The following is a 15,774-nucleotide window of genomic DNA, read 5'->3' on the forward strand; positions in this document are numbered from 1 at the left end:
TGGCCTACATTAGTATCCTGAACTCTAAGACAAATCCTAATCCCCAGAAAAAGAAATACTTGGTCTCAATTACTCAGTTCAAAGAAGAATTGGCCTGTTTATTGATGGGCGTGCAAAAAGAAGCGCTTATTCCAAGAGTAACAGCAATTGGTCACCACTATCTGACATCATCTCCTTTTGTTGGAGAAGGAGCTAGAAAACACAGAGCAAGGAGTGTGCAAAATGTGCTGCAAAAGAGTGTCTGAAGAAAAAGGACGTAATGCGGCAAGAAATATGACACAGGTAGCCACATTTTGTAATGAATGTTCTAAAAAACCATTTTTGTGTCAGAAATGTTTTATAGACATTCACAAGTAGTATTTGTTAATTTTATAAAATTAAGTAAAATAAAAAGTACAATAAATTGAGTGAGTAAATAAGACAGTGTTACTTTTTGTATTACTAAATAACATAACCCAGTTTATATGTTAATATATAAAATCTGTCAGGTAAAGTGGCCTGACAAATTGTGTCCATATTGTCCAATCTTTCAATCTCAATTACTCAGCTGGAAAAACACTTTACCACATAAAACAACGTTCTATGAAATTTTCTATTCTTTCTAGTTTAAATAAATTGAGTAATGTCAGAGTGCAGCCCTAGTGGAAACTAAGGAAAATGGCTACCAGCTGCATAGTGACGCTGTTGGGTAACTTCACCCAACGAGCTATGTCTTAACGATCATGGGTGTCGTGTAAGTTAGCCTGACGCAGCAGCTAAGGTGTTAAGTAGATAGTTCAATTTACATGGAGGAACATGCTCCCAGCTTGAACAACCAAACCTACAGCAGAGCTACTTCTGAACTGCAGTGCCATTGGTGAACTAAGCATATTGTGAGTATAACTATGGCTGTATTGAAGAGAACTCAAGTAGGTACCACTGTTTTTATCAAACATTTCTAAAAAGCAAATTAGAGTACAAAATTCTATGAAAGATGGAATTTTGAAAATTGTTTTGGTGTTGGTACCGACAGGAAACGTGAATATCAAGTGTCCAAGTAAATCTGCCCCTCCATATATTATCAGTTGTTAACACAAATGAACTGATTGTGTTGATTCATGTATATTATATTAATAAGGGTTCATTTTTGTTACAAAGAGAAGTCAGTTTAGGACAAAGATCTGTTAGAAGGTATTCTTCAAAGGCAACTACTGAACTAATGCTGCTATGTGTGTTGCTCGCACTGAACAATGAACTAGTGCTGCTAAATGTGTTGCTCACACATTATCTGGAGAAAACATTCTTTCTTTGTGTTTCTTGTGAACCTTTATTAATAGTATCTATTTGGTTGCTTATATCACAAATGTTCAACAAATCTGGAAATATTAATTAATTAACGTTTGATTACTTTTTTAGATATGCTTTTCCCTAGCATGCTTGTGGAGTATTTTATTTCATGAAAATGTCTTTAAAACTTGATTCATATTTAAGTAAACTTGGAATCTAAGGTTTTGAAAGCTAGATTACTACTACCAACATCATGTAGTTACTGTTAAAAGACGTTGTTGGATCAGTTTTAATTGGAAATAGAAAGTACCTATATAAACCTAGACTGTTTAGGTTGGTAGTTAACTATTCATCAACTATAGCATTTTCTTGGGAACACATTTTACTACAGTGATTAAATAAACCATTTAACGTTTATTAACTCAATATTTACAAAAAGTTAACTTTTCTTACAGCAGTAATTCACACTACAATTGTTTTAATGTTTTGTTTAGTGGCCATGGCCATGGCCATCTTCTTTGAAGAATCGCAGACCGCAGTACCCGCATGTGTGATCTCCAGGTTTATCCTGTGAACAGATGAGAGATGAATTAATTAACTTTAAAGCTTTGTAGATAGTTAAATTAAAATTTTTTCCAAAATCTGTATACACAGAAAAGCCACTTTGTAGTTCCTACTGAATATGTTATAATAACCCCATTGTATTATCCCTTATCTCATATATCTGTAGTAGTGAATGAATGAGTGTGCAAGTTGTATGCAGGATCTGCTCTATCATTTTCAGTGAATATAATTGGTTTTTTTTCGTTGTATTATGATATAAATTTTGCATTAAAGTGATCAGTAAGTAATTCTCAACATTTTTGTATAGTGTATTTTTTAACAATTCACAAGAAGGTGCCAAATTTAAGTTTTTTATACAATTATTTTCATATTTCTATTTGGTCTGTACTCTTAAAAGCAGATAAGAAGGGTCTAGAGATAAGGCCTGAAGAACTGATAAGTGCAGTGACCAGAACTGACCTTTGTATTGTTTGTTGACAAACTTCTTATCTCACATGTCATTGTAATGATTTTTGTTATGCACCTGTAACTGACCAGTGTATCAGATCTGATAGCTCAATGATATAGTTGAGGACTTCTATACTGAAAGTTCTGGGTTCAAATCCAACTGTTGTCATTACTTTTTTTGCTTAAAAAGTTAATTATTGTTGTTATTAAGTAACCAGTATTTATATATACAAATACATTTTCAGTTTTTTTTTTCCTGAATTCATACTAATAATTTCTAACAATTTTATATAAAATGAATAAGAAAAAATTACAGTACCCATGTGGTAAATGTTCTAAAAATATAACCAAAGGCTGTCATGCTATACTTTGTACAGGAGCAGTTCTAAATGGTTCCACAGAAAATGTACTTCTCTAACTCTTGAGGAATATAAAAAGCATGTAGCACAGTTACCAAGAAAAATGGCTCTGTGACAAATGTACATCTGTTGATTTCCAATTGGAACATGAAAAAGAAACTATAGGTATCAATCAAGATGTAACACAAGAACTAATAAATCAACATGAAATTTATAATTCACTTAATGATGACATTAACCAAGCAAGAAAAGAAATTATAAGTCCTTAAGAATCATAATATACAATTGGAAACTTTAGTAATAAAAAAAAGAAGAAACGATTATACAGCTGGAAGAAGAAGGTACATAGATTACGTACTAAATTGAACCAAAAAGAAAATTTGAATATCTCTACAATCAAGAAAGTAAATTCAGGTGTACATCATAGTCTATCTCCTTTGAATTTCCACACCTTTGCATAATAACACTGGACTGGAAAAAAGTTTATGGAGCCCTGAAAAAACAAAGCTGGAGAGTTTTTCAATGGTTATAAAAAGTAAAAAAAATATACCCAAACCTATACCTAAGACGTATAATGGGAACCCTAAATCCCATTGAATTAAGGAACCAGTTTGAGGTTTTACAAGTTGATGAAGATGAGACTTCAAATGTTAGTGATCTCAGTATTGATGGAAGCCACAATGAGACACACATGAATAAGGTGTTCATTTGTGCTGATAGTCATGGACGAGATTTAGCCTGGCACCTTAATAAAATACATAAAGATCATGAAGCAGTAGGTTTTGTGAGGCCTGGAGGGCGTACAAGACAAATTTTAAATTATAAAAATATAGAAAATGTAAATTTTAAATAAAAACGATTATTTGGTGATGGTATGCGGCACAAATGATGTGGCAAAAAATGAAGCAAATGAAGCATTGACTTTAATAACTGAAACCTTGGACAGAGCTACAAAATACAAACATCATTTTAGTAGACCTCCCACACCGTTATGACCTGGCTAGTTGGTCCTGTGTCAACAAAGAAGTTGCAAAGACAAATAAGTGCCTCGAAGAGCTCAGTGGCAGGTACTCCAACGTCACACTAGTGAAATCTAGTAAAGCAGAGAGAGCTTTACACACCCGTCAAGGTCTCCACTTAAATTTTTGGGGAAAGAAGTGGTTAGCTGGAGCAGTAAGCAAAAGCCATTACTGCCAAGAAGGACCCTGACCACAGGCTGGGCCTACGAGATGTGCAACCTCCTCCTCCAGGTACATGTGATGTGACAGGGAACTGCCTACCAACTGGAAAAAACTACAGTGCACAAGTAGAAGCTCACCAGAATCTAAGGACTCATGCCTCATTGTTTATCACTTAAATATTCAATGCATAAGAAATAAATTAGAAGAATTAAATCTATGGTCAAATAAGTTAAATATACATGTTTTAACTATAAATGAACACTGGCTTTGTCCAGAAGAGTCTTTGTTATATGTGCCAGCAGGTTTTTGTGTAGGTAGTGTTTATTGCCGGAAGCCTCCCCTTAGAAGAGGGGGGTTGTAGTATATATGTTAAAAGAGATATAATATATAAAACTATTGAATTAGAACATTTATGTGTAGATTTTGTTTTTGAGGTTTTCAGGTATATTTTTAGTTAGTTTGAATGCTATCATTATAACAATTTATCGAACACCAAATTCTCCCATAAAATGATTTCATAAGTTTTTTTGATGATTTACTTGGTTATATTAATAAAAAATATTCTAATGTGAAGTTGATCGTATCAGGTGATTTTAATATCAATATAAAAAAAAAGTAATGTTGAGGTAGATTCTTTTTTTCAATTTATTGCGTTCCCATAACATTGCATTGCTTAAATCTAGAAAGCACCAGGGGTGAGGCATGCCTTGATAATATAGTTACTAATTTAAAAAAGGTACTGTAACCTGTAATGTTATTGAACCTCATTTATCAGATCACGCAGCAGTTTATGCAAATTTTCACACTATTGGTGCTCCAAACTCAGGTATAAAAAAAAAGTATTTCAATTAAAACCATTAGAACATTAACGCCATACGCTATTCAAAATTTTAGGGAAAACTTGACTCATGTAGACTGGTCACAGCTACAACGTTTTACTAATGTAGATGCAGCATTTGATTATTTTAACTTTGTCTTGACAAGCACTTTTAATGTGTGCTGTCCTTTTAAAGAGATTAAATTAGGCAATAGTGACAAATACTAATAGGTTAAGTAGTAAATGGTATACAAAAGAATTGGAAAATATTAGGAAAATAGTAGTTGCATTGTATGATAAGCTTAAAAACAGTAAGGGTACAGTTCATGAACTACAATGTAAAAATGTGTACACCAGAGCAAAAAAAATCTGTATAGATCTGAAATTAAAAGACAGAAAAAATTATTTAATGAGAAATATATTACCAATTCAAAAAAATAAATGTAAAGCTGCTTGGAAAATAATTAATACAGAAAAAAAAAGGTTGAAGAAAAAAAATCATGAAACTTTTTATTGATTCTAGGACTTTTAATAACTTCTTTACACTTTCACCTTCTAATATAATTAATTACTTCTGACCAGCAGAATGACATAATAACCTTGCTCTTGAATATTTAGAAAATTACATAAGAAATAAGGGTGTATTAAAAAATGATTTTTAAATGGAAAAAATATTGAAAGAAATGATGTTTTATATTGTACATCTAGGTTGAGTACCTCAAAAAGTGAGGATTATTATGGTTTTTCCAATACAATTATGAAAGACATCATTGACATAATATTAGAGCCAGTTACTTATTTATTTAATAAGATGCTAGACCAAGGAACATTTCCTCAAGCTTTAAAAATAACAAAAGTAGTGCCAATTTTTAAAAAAGGAGATAGGACTAACCCCTCTAGCTATCGACCAATCTCATTAGTTCCTATTCTTAGTAAAATATTTGAGTTTTGTATCAAAGAACAATTGTATAACTTTTTTGTTGTAAATAATCTTTTTTGTTCGGACCAATTTGGTTTTCTCCCACGTTTAAACACAGTAAAAGCGGTTGAAACTGTAACAGAACAGGTTATTCTGAATTTTGAAAACAAAATAATGACATCTACTACCTTTAATTGACTTTAACCCTTCGCGCGCTGTTGACAAATATAACCGCCAATATTTACTTTGCTCAAAACGCTGTTTGACAAATATATTCGCTTTTAAACATTGAGGTTATTATTGGGAGAGCACAGTTCCCAGTTTTGCCGGTGGAGTGCAGCAACTGCTGGAGCATATATCCCTCAATAGAAATAACACAGTAATAGTGTTGTCCCCGCCTCCCGGTTTTTCTCCAAGCTGCAAAATGGCGGCGCACTACCCATGCCACTGCCTGTTTTGCCAGACACAAGCGCTACTGACGATCTAACTCGCCGGTTTACTTCGTTCGCGGACTGCGAGTGAAACTGTTGTGTTTACGTTTTCAAATTGGTTTTTGACATATTGGGAAGATGTGTTGTGTGTACACGCAACGGTTTACGCAAGGAGACCATTTACGTGTGCGAGACATGCACCGCCCGGCCGAAACCTGCACCCGGATACGTGTTTCAAGACGTACCACACGTTGACGTTATCTTTGAACACCGTGATGGCTAATTTTAAATCTTTTTATAACCATTAATGTTTTTATTTTAATTGTATAATATACATACTATTACATAAATATACTATATAATATAATATTATACAACGATAGTAAAAATTTCGTTCAACATTTCATTAAATTTGGCGTATTTATATTGTTTTATAATTTAAAATAAACGTATTTAATAAAATTATACTTTTTTCATTCCCAAAAGTCTTTTTATATGGTAACAAACTCAAATACAACATTAGCGTTGACTTTATGGAAAAAAATTTTTTGAGGTATATGTAGCGTTTTAGGTATGGTGCGTCCCAAATTGCCGTAGCGCGGGAAGGGTTAAGTAAGGCTTTTGATTGCATTCCTCATGACCTGCTTTTAAAAAAAGCTACATTTTTATGGCATAAAAAATAATGAATTACGTTTATTTTCATCATATTTACAAAATAGAAGCCAGATGGTTTCACAAAATAAAGATGTATCTGGTTTCCAAAATGTTTTACTAGGAGTACCACAAGGCTCAGTACTCGGTCCTTTTCTTTTTGTAGTAGCAATAAATGATTTTTCATTTAATATGCCTTGTAGGTCTGTTCTATATGCAGATGATACAACTATTTTAAATAGCAATAAACATCTGGAAACTTTAATTTTAGAACAGGAGCAGGCAATGACTGAAGCTATTAAGTGTTTAAAGCCAACCTTTTGATAGTAAATAATAGCAAAACAGAAAATTTAATTTTTACTCTTGATGGAAATTGTGTCCTTGATAGTAAATATACAGAACCTATTAAGCTATTAGGAATATACATGGATAATCGATTAAATTGGGATGCACATGTAAGTTTTCTTTGTAAAAAATTAGCTAGGGTTACATACCTTATCAGGAAACTAAAGTATAATATCAGTACTGAAATGTTGGTCACAGCATATTATGCCTTTTTCCATTCCCAGCTCAGGTATGGTGTAACACTTTGGGGAAACAGTACTAGTGCTAAAAACTGCTTTCATTTGGCAAAAGAAAGTAATTAGAATTATTGCAAATGTTGGCAATAGAGTTTCTTGTGTCCCACTTTTTAAAAAATTTAGAATTAATGACCCTTCCATCCCTGTATATTTATTGTACTTTACTTAGTATCAAGGAACAATTAGATAGTTTTATTAGTAGACAAGAAATACACTCCTACTGTACAAGAAAAAAATATATGCTTGAACAGATGAATGTTCGATTGGAGAAAACCAAAGGCACTTTTATTTATATGAAGATTAAACTTTTTAATAAACTTCCTGAAAAGCATGGCATGTGTCTATTAGTAGATTTAAAAATGTTGTGAGTAATTGGCTTGTTGATAACACATTTTTATTCTTTAAATGACTACTTAACCTGTGATATTAGTACGTTAATTTTTTTTATAGTTATGATTTTGTTGATAGTTATCTCTTGTTATTTATTTATTGTTGTTAAATCTATTTCATTGTTAATTTTAATTTGTTGCATTTTTATCTATTTATTGTTACTTTTTATTGTTTATTGTTATATATTTATTGTTTTATTTACTATTTAATTTATTCTGTATATAATGTTTTAGATATGTTATATATATTTAACGAGATGCTGCTAATACCATTTTTTACTTTTATTTTCTTTTTAATGACTAAATTGTGGCGTTATTCACATGTTCATATAAAATTTACTTTGACTTACAGTCTAATCATTACACTTGTATTATGGGGTTTTAAAGGTGTGATAGGAGTAGGTAGCCTTTTAGATATAATAAAAAGTGACGTTGTCCATTGCATTGTCAAGTGCTTAAAGACAATAAAGATTTCTTGATTCTTGATTCTTGATTCTTGATTCTAATTCAATAATCGAACATGTTTTTCTAATCAAAAGACATTTGAAAAACAAAGAATGGTTGTGGCATCCATTCTTTCGTTTAAGTAAATTGGTTTACAAAAAAAAATACATGTGAAATGGACACTTTATGAAGCTACACATATTGTGTATTGAAATAATCAATAAAAGAAATACATTATTCTACAAGAGGGATGTGTAGAGTCAAGCATAGGGACAAAATTAATAGTTCAAGAATCAAGAGCCTGTTCAGATTGTATAAACATGTAACCTTGGTTTTTGTAGAATTTATATAAAAGTTCCCTTAAACAAAATATCTCCAACACACATCAACCAATTGATCATCCGAATAGTTTTGGTTGAGAATTAAAATGGAATGTTATCAAAAAAGTTAAAATTACATGATAAAACTTTTTACAGCTCATATTTCTTTAGCGTGACGTATTTAAAATTAGCTATTAAACACATATAGTAGACTAAAGTTAAACTAACCAATAAAGTTAGACTGTGTTTACAGTGGCAAAAAGTTGTGTACAAACTTGCACAACTACTTGCAACAGTCAATACAAACTCTGTTCACACATGACAGTCTCGGCAATGTGGAGTCACGACACCACTCACTGTACGGATCCGTTTACACCAGACAGTTTTACTGTCTGACACTGCTCCCCAATTCTCTTCTGCAACTGTCCGACATTGGTTGCGGAAGCGCACAAGAGAACTCTTGCACCCATTTAGATTAGCAATTTTTACTTTCGGACACAAAACTTGTGCAATTTCTTGCCAAAGTAAATGCAGCTTAAAAGGCTGACTACTTAGTGGAAAACGACAAATGATTTTGACTCTCATTGACTGACAAAGATATAGTTATTATTTAGCTGTATAATTTGTAGCAATAAATAATATGTAAAGTTTTTACAATTTTTAATCTATTAATTATTTATTATTTCGTAATTTTAACCCTTACACCTTGGAAGTTAGATGTTATCTGACCTTGCCCTTTTACAGTTTCACTTATCTGTTCGATGGTATCATCTTCAATTATAGTTAATTTCTCGGAGATTGCAGTGTTTCATGCAAAATTTCCAAGTCTATAGGTCATTTCATTTTCAAGATACAAAAGACAAAAATGAAATTTTGTCCAGCCTCGAGTAATAAGATTCACTAGAGCTCAGCCAATTATTGTTGATGCTTCATTATTCTAAATTTTTTGGCCCAGACTATCACTTGAAACTTACTTTGTCTGTAATTTTATAGGCAAACCTACTGCTAATATTACCACTTCTACAGCATTGACCAACTCACCAGATTGATGTAAACTTTGGGATGTCCCAGAGGACCGCCACCTCCATCGCACCAGACAATTCGTGCCTTTTCTGGTTTGGGTGGCACTGCAGCAATCAGGTCAATGGCAAAGTTTGTATTCACGTGCTTCTTTCTCTCCACATATCTGGCTAGACGGTAGTCATCTTTCTCATATTTCTGAAACAAGAAGTCCCACCAAGTCAGTTAACTTAAAGATAAAAATAAATTTCCTGAACAGCTTGAAGAGGGACTTAAAAGTCCCACCATATCAAGAAACAAACCTGTTATAAAAAAAATGCTTAGAAGATGAACACAATAAATAATAAACCCACCAATAATATTCTTATAACCAGGTGAGATGTTGAATGCTTACACACTGATTACAAAAACTAAACCAGACACAAAGAGTTTCTGACATCATTACAAACATAAGCCATTCGTTGGGTTAAAAAATATGGCTATACACAATATAATATGATAAACAATGAAATTAGACAGGTGATGAGTGTTGCAAAATGTTTTTGTTCAAGAGACCTAGGAGTGTTAGTATAATTCAAGACATAATATGCTTACATTTTTGTGACTTTGAGAGTCAAATTCATTAACAAAAGAAAATGAAGACAGTTCTTTTAGTTTACATCCTTGGACTCAAGATTATACGGAATATATAGATTTTGCCTCCAATTTGAATAAGTATAAGTTTTCGGAAGAAAACCCGATGACCGATCTGCCAGATGCTGTGGCCGAGGGGCAGAAGCGACTGGCAGCTGGTGATATCCCTAGCGCTGTCTTGTGTTTTGAGGCGGTAGTGAAAACCGACCCAAGCAACCAATTAGCGTGGCAGCTGTTAGGTGTTACCCAGGCAGAAAACGAACAGGACCCTCAAGCAATTGCTGCTTTCAAACAGTGTCTGGAGCTGGATCCAAACAATTTGACTGCCCTGATGGGATTGGCTGTTAGTTACACAAATGAAAACTTTGATCATCATGCTTGTCGAGCACTGAAGGACTGGCTGCGAGTAAATCCAAAATACTCAGATCTGGTCCCACAAGATGATACATTAAAACTCGGAGGACAGTCTATGTTAACGACAATGGATCTTCATAAAGAAGTGTGTGATAAGTTCATATCAGCTGCCCGACGCAATCCTCAGGACATAGACCCTGATGTGCAGTGTGGCCTAGGGGTGCTATTTAACCTGACAAATGAACAGGATAAAGCTGTTGATTGCTTCAAGTCCGCCTTACAAGTTCGCCCCAATGACTTCACCATGTGGAACAGGCTGGGAGCGACCTTAGCAAACGGAGGCAGACCTTTGGGAAGATAGGTGGCACCAATTAATTAATTTATGATTGTACAGAATAGGATTCTGAAAGTTCTTTGTTTTTAAAATTTTAACATTAGTTTGTTATTGACGATGCATAATTTGAAAGAATAATAATATTTCAGACATTTGCCATCGTTAGATGTTGGAAAAATAGAACATTGCATGTTGAAGATTGAAACCTCTTCCTCAGGAACAATAATGCCAAATGTCTGATATCCTACTATCCATTCTGACAGTATTAATTACAAAACAGTCTCATACACGATGAGGCAGAAAGCTAGTTTTTTAATAAAATCTCTACCTAATCCAACAAATAGAAACAACTTGGTACTCAGTGGTTTTTACACATGAGTACATACCATCCAAGACATTGATTATAACGTGTTCTTCATATGAATTCTATAAATTAATTTATGCTTTTCATGGTTGTTAAATATAGCTGTCTTAATAATATTTTTCTGGATATATTAAACGTTTTACAGATTAATTCTTGGATGATAAAAGAACTGGTATTACAATTACAAATTAAAATATCAGATCAACTATTATTATAATAATGTTAATAAATAGAAGAAGACATGAATAACAACAAATTAAAAGAAAATCATCTGCTGCTTTTATTTACTTATCACTAAGGATTTTTTTAATTATTAATGTACAACATAAAGTACCTCAGAGATCACTAAAAAGATTGTAATTAGTAAATTGATGAACAGTTTTATAACCCATTGGCATGATTTGACAGAATTACATACAAAGTGATAGTTATGTTAGTTTTGCTTATTTATTTAACTTATGTTTGTTTTTTACGCTATTTATCGGTTTGATTTAACTTGTATGCATTATTTTTATCCACACTGGAAAAGAGATTTGCGTTGTTAACCTATTGTTACTGTCTTTCTAAACATGAGAGCATTTTATGGTATGAAAATTACATAATGAATTAAAGAACATTTAAGGAACTACTTTTCTTGCAAGATAGTTCGTAGTTATGTTTAGGTGAATTTACACTATTTGTGTTTTTTCAAGTTATTTCCTATAAAGCAGTCATAGTTGGAGGCATTCGTGATCATACCATTTAGAATTTGATTTTTTACTGATTAAACACTACCTCGAGAGATTGTTTGGTACTTTGGGATTATACCGACCACACTAGTATGAAGAACACAAAAATATAAATTTATAGAAACAAACATGATAGAACGAAAAAAACAACTCTTCAATTACAAAATTACAAACTTACAAGCATTTCCAGGTATTGTGATCGCTGTTATCTTATCTTTCTCGAGAATCCTGATTACGGCAGGCCGCGCGGCATCACGTGATTTGCACGGTACATAATTGCCTTTCCATTACAATTCAATTTATATTTCTGATTAGCCCCTCTAGAATTTGATATTTTACTGATAGGTACTATCTCGAGGGATGTTTTTCTTTCGTCGACATCAGCGCGGGGCATCACCGAAGGTGCTGTCAATGCCCGCGCTGATGGCCGGAGGCACTCGCATTTTGGGTGGCGGAATGTGATCAAGAATAAAAACAAGTTTTTAGTGTTTTTTTAATAAAGAGTTTAGTTTGGTAAATGTTTGTTTTTGTTGAAATTTTGTGTTTGGAGAAATGTAGAGGTAAAACACGGAAGTACAACAAAGCGATGCACCAGCTGAACGGGCGGCGAGACTCTGCAATCACGTTATCTACTAGACGCTCGACTTTGACCTCTGTCTGAGGATGGGGAGGGGTTTGCGATAAGACAATTCCTGTTTTATATGGACGAAATATTGTTCTACGCTAATCTAGTAATCAGTAGAAACGAAATATGAAATAACGATTCATGTCTGGGTGTGGTCGGTATAATCCCAAAGTACCGATTGGTTTCTCTTATGAGGGATTTTTTTTTCTTTTATTTTAATAAGTGTGAGGCAACACCGTAGCCTGCGCTGTTAGCTGGAGGCACTTCTGTCAGGCTGATATGAACATTAATTGTTAGAATGTCTAAATTAACAAAAACGTCTTATTTGGGTAAAATTCCCCTAATTTCAGCATTTTTGTTATTTTACATATCGAAGATGGCGTGATGGCTGACGTCAGAGACAACCAATAGCAGGTTGACTTACGATCATAACAAGACCATGTGACGCCATTAGAACAATAAAATATTATTCTCTGCGAGAAAAGTAATTCCACTTTTAATGTTCTATAACTTTATTATTATTCTTCATTTCCACTCATTGAAACCTTATATTGTTTTGTTCAGGAGGATTATAGCAATAGGCTAAAAACATGAAACTCGTATTTTGCCTCTCCAGGCTGTTAACTTCATGTCCCAGTTGTCGACACACACACCCGTCACTCGGAGTGTGACCGACGAGTCAGGGGGAGTCCGACAATTACCATAGTTAGTTTGGTTCCAAACATAAATAGTACAGTACATGATTGTAACTATATTCATTAAATCAAATTTGAAGTGTTAAAAAGTGTGTTCTTTGTAATTTAAAATGTTAAAAAGTGTGTTCTTTGTAATGCTGTGTTTGTTTTCACTTTTCTTGAAATAAAACATTATTTTATTAAGTTAAACGGTACTTTGGGATTATACCGACCACACCAGTATGAAGAACACAAAAATAGAAATTTATAGAAACAAACATGATAGAACGAAAAAACAACTCTTCAATTACAAAATTACAAACTTACAAGCATTTCCAGGTATTGTGATCGGTATTGTTGTCGCTGTTATCTTATCTTTCTCGAGAATCCTGATTACGGCAGGCCGCGCGGCATCACGTGATTTGCACGGTACATCATTGCCTTTCCATTACAATTCAATTTATATTTCTGATTAGCCCCTCTAGAATTTGATATTTTACTGATAGGTACTATCTCGAGGGATGTTTTTCTTTCGTCGACATCAGCGAGGGGCAGCACCGAAGGTGCTGCCGAAGCCCGCGCTGATGGCCGGAGGCACTCGCATTTTGGGTGGCGGAATGTGATCAAGAATAAAAAACAAGTTTTGAGTGTTTTTTTAATAAAAAGTTTAGTTTGGTAAATGTTTGTTTTTGTTGAATTTTTGTGTTTGGAGAAATGTAGAGGTAAAACACGGAAGTACAACAAAGCGATGCACCAGCTGAACGGGCGGCGAGACTCTGCAATCACGTTATCTACTAGACGCTCGACTTTGACCTCTGTCTGAGGATGGGGAGGTGTTTGCGATAAGACAATTCCTGTTTTATATTGACGAAATATTGTTCTACGCTAATCTAGTAATCAGTAGAAACGAAATGTGAAATAACGATTCATGTCTGGGTGTGGTCGGTATAATCCCAAAGTACCAGTTAAACATTGTTTAACTTAATTCTAGTTTTCATCTCCTCAGTCCTCACTACTCACTTTAGATTATAGGAGCAAGATCATTCATTATCTTGTAGCCATTTGAAACATTATTCAATGTTTAAAAATACATTTTGACACAAAAGCGCATGTTTATTGCCATTATTCTTGCCAATGTCATTACTTATTACTCAAATGATTTTCCTTTGTTTGAATGACTAAAAACAATATTTTTATTGTGTGAAATATAAACATCTGGCAATTAATAATTGTGAATGCTGCAGTATAATAAGCGGCCACCGCCATAATCAGATCATGATTATCGAATGATATCCAATCATCGATATTCATGACCCTCCCGCCATTTAAAAATACTGAAAGCAAAATGTCAGACCAAATAACATAATAGATATTTCAAAGAACAATTTAGTTTTCTGATTTAAATTAAAATATGAGTATATAGGAATATAGGAAAAGTCAAATAATTAAGAAATTGCATAAATAATAAACAAACCAGAACAAGATCGATCAAACAGGAAAACTCATAAATAAATTATGAGCCACAATTCATATGGTCTATGTCATTATTGAATTGTTTATAATTATACACACGTAATTATATATTATTATACATAATTAAGTGTACCGGTATGTATAATAATTATTATTGTTATATATACATGTATATATAATATTAATAATACGATTATGTGTATTATTTGAAAGTGTTTACAGCTATTGATATAGAGTTAATTGTTCAAAATAACGAATCAACAATAATGAATACTGATTGGTTATATCGATGGTTATGATTAAGTAATATGTTTGCCAATATCGATACAAAAAACCGAGACCGCTTATTGTACCCTACCCACTTTTTATTCAATAGTATTGAAAGTTAAAACCGATAAACATGATTCAATGGTGGCAGTGGCTGCTTATTGTACTGCAGCCATTATGAATATCTAGAGTATCATAGGGTTAAATTACCCTAGAAATGTAAACTTAATACTGTAACATGCTTAGGCATAGGCTTTAAACAATAATTGGGCAGCCTAAACCATGCTTTATTTAATTATTGTTTGAATCATATTTTTTGCATCAACATTTTAATAATTATTTTATTATAGGCTTGTTGAAAAATTCCAATAGTAAGAAATAGGTTATATGTTGTCTACCTGTCCAGTATGAGTTACAGGGTCATCTGGAATCCAAGACTGATCCGTAGATTTGTTCCTTATAACACACAAAGGCTTCAGAGCAGCACTATTTATTTTTAAAGATCTACTAAATAAATTTAGAGCCATATCCTAAAATATATTTAGTGCCCACAACTCAATCAATACATTACTTAGTTTAAGTAAAGGTCGTCTGTACACTCTTATTCTTATCTTTTTTTGACATAATCATATGTTTTTATTAAACGTTGCTCTTCCATAGTCTCAGTCTGCGGGATTCAAAGACATGTAAGTTTCATGGTCAATGCAGTAATTATATAGTTATCTCTAACCAGTAACAAATACATCTCTTTTATTTTGACATTAAATTATTTAAAGTCGTGCAAACAATTTTTAGTAAGGAAAATACAGTTTATTTTAATTTATTGTACTTTGTGATAACTTCCATGAAAAAAATATATTAAAATAACCCTCTGGAGACCAGTCTATATTACCAGTCATATATATAACCAGTAACACCAGGTTTTTTCTTTAT

At 32.9% G+C, this 15,774-nt stretch overlaps 1 protein-coding gene across 1 annotated transcript; it reads right to left on the reverse strand.

The window, feature by feature from the left end:
• Positions 1-1,660: 1,660 nt before the first annotated feature.
• Positions 1,661-15,459, reverse strand: LOC124372479 (NADH dehydrogenase [ubiquinone] iron-sulfur protein 6, mitochondrial-like). The gene is made up of 3 exons (XM_046830882.1): positions 15,240-15,459; positions 9,411-9,587; positions 1,661-1,834 (listed from the first exon to the last, which is right to left on the reverse strand). The coding sequence occupies exons 1-3, from the start codon at positions 15,366-15,368 to the stop codon at positions 1,757-1,759; spliced, it is 384 nt and encodes a 127-aa protein (XP_046686838.1). The 5' UTR covers positions 15,369-15,459; the 3' UTR covers positions 1,661-1,756.
• Between the last annotated feature and the right edge of the window lie 315 nt (positions 15,460-15,774).

The sequence above is a fragment of the Homalodisca vitripennis genome, unplaced genomic scaffold (genome assembly GCF_021130785.1).
Source record: "Homalodisca vitripennis isolate AUS2020 unplaced genomic scaffold, UT_GWSS_2.1 ScUCBcl_3305;HRSCAF=8761, whole genome shotgun sequence".
Classification (NCBI taxonomy): domain Eukaryota; kingdom Metazoa; phylum Arthropoda; class Insecta; order Hemiptera; family Cicadellidae; genus Homalodisca; species Homalodisca vitripennis.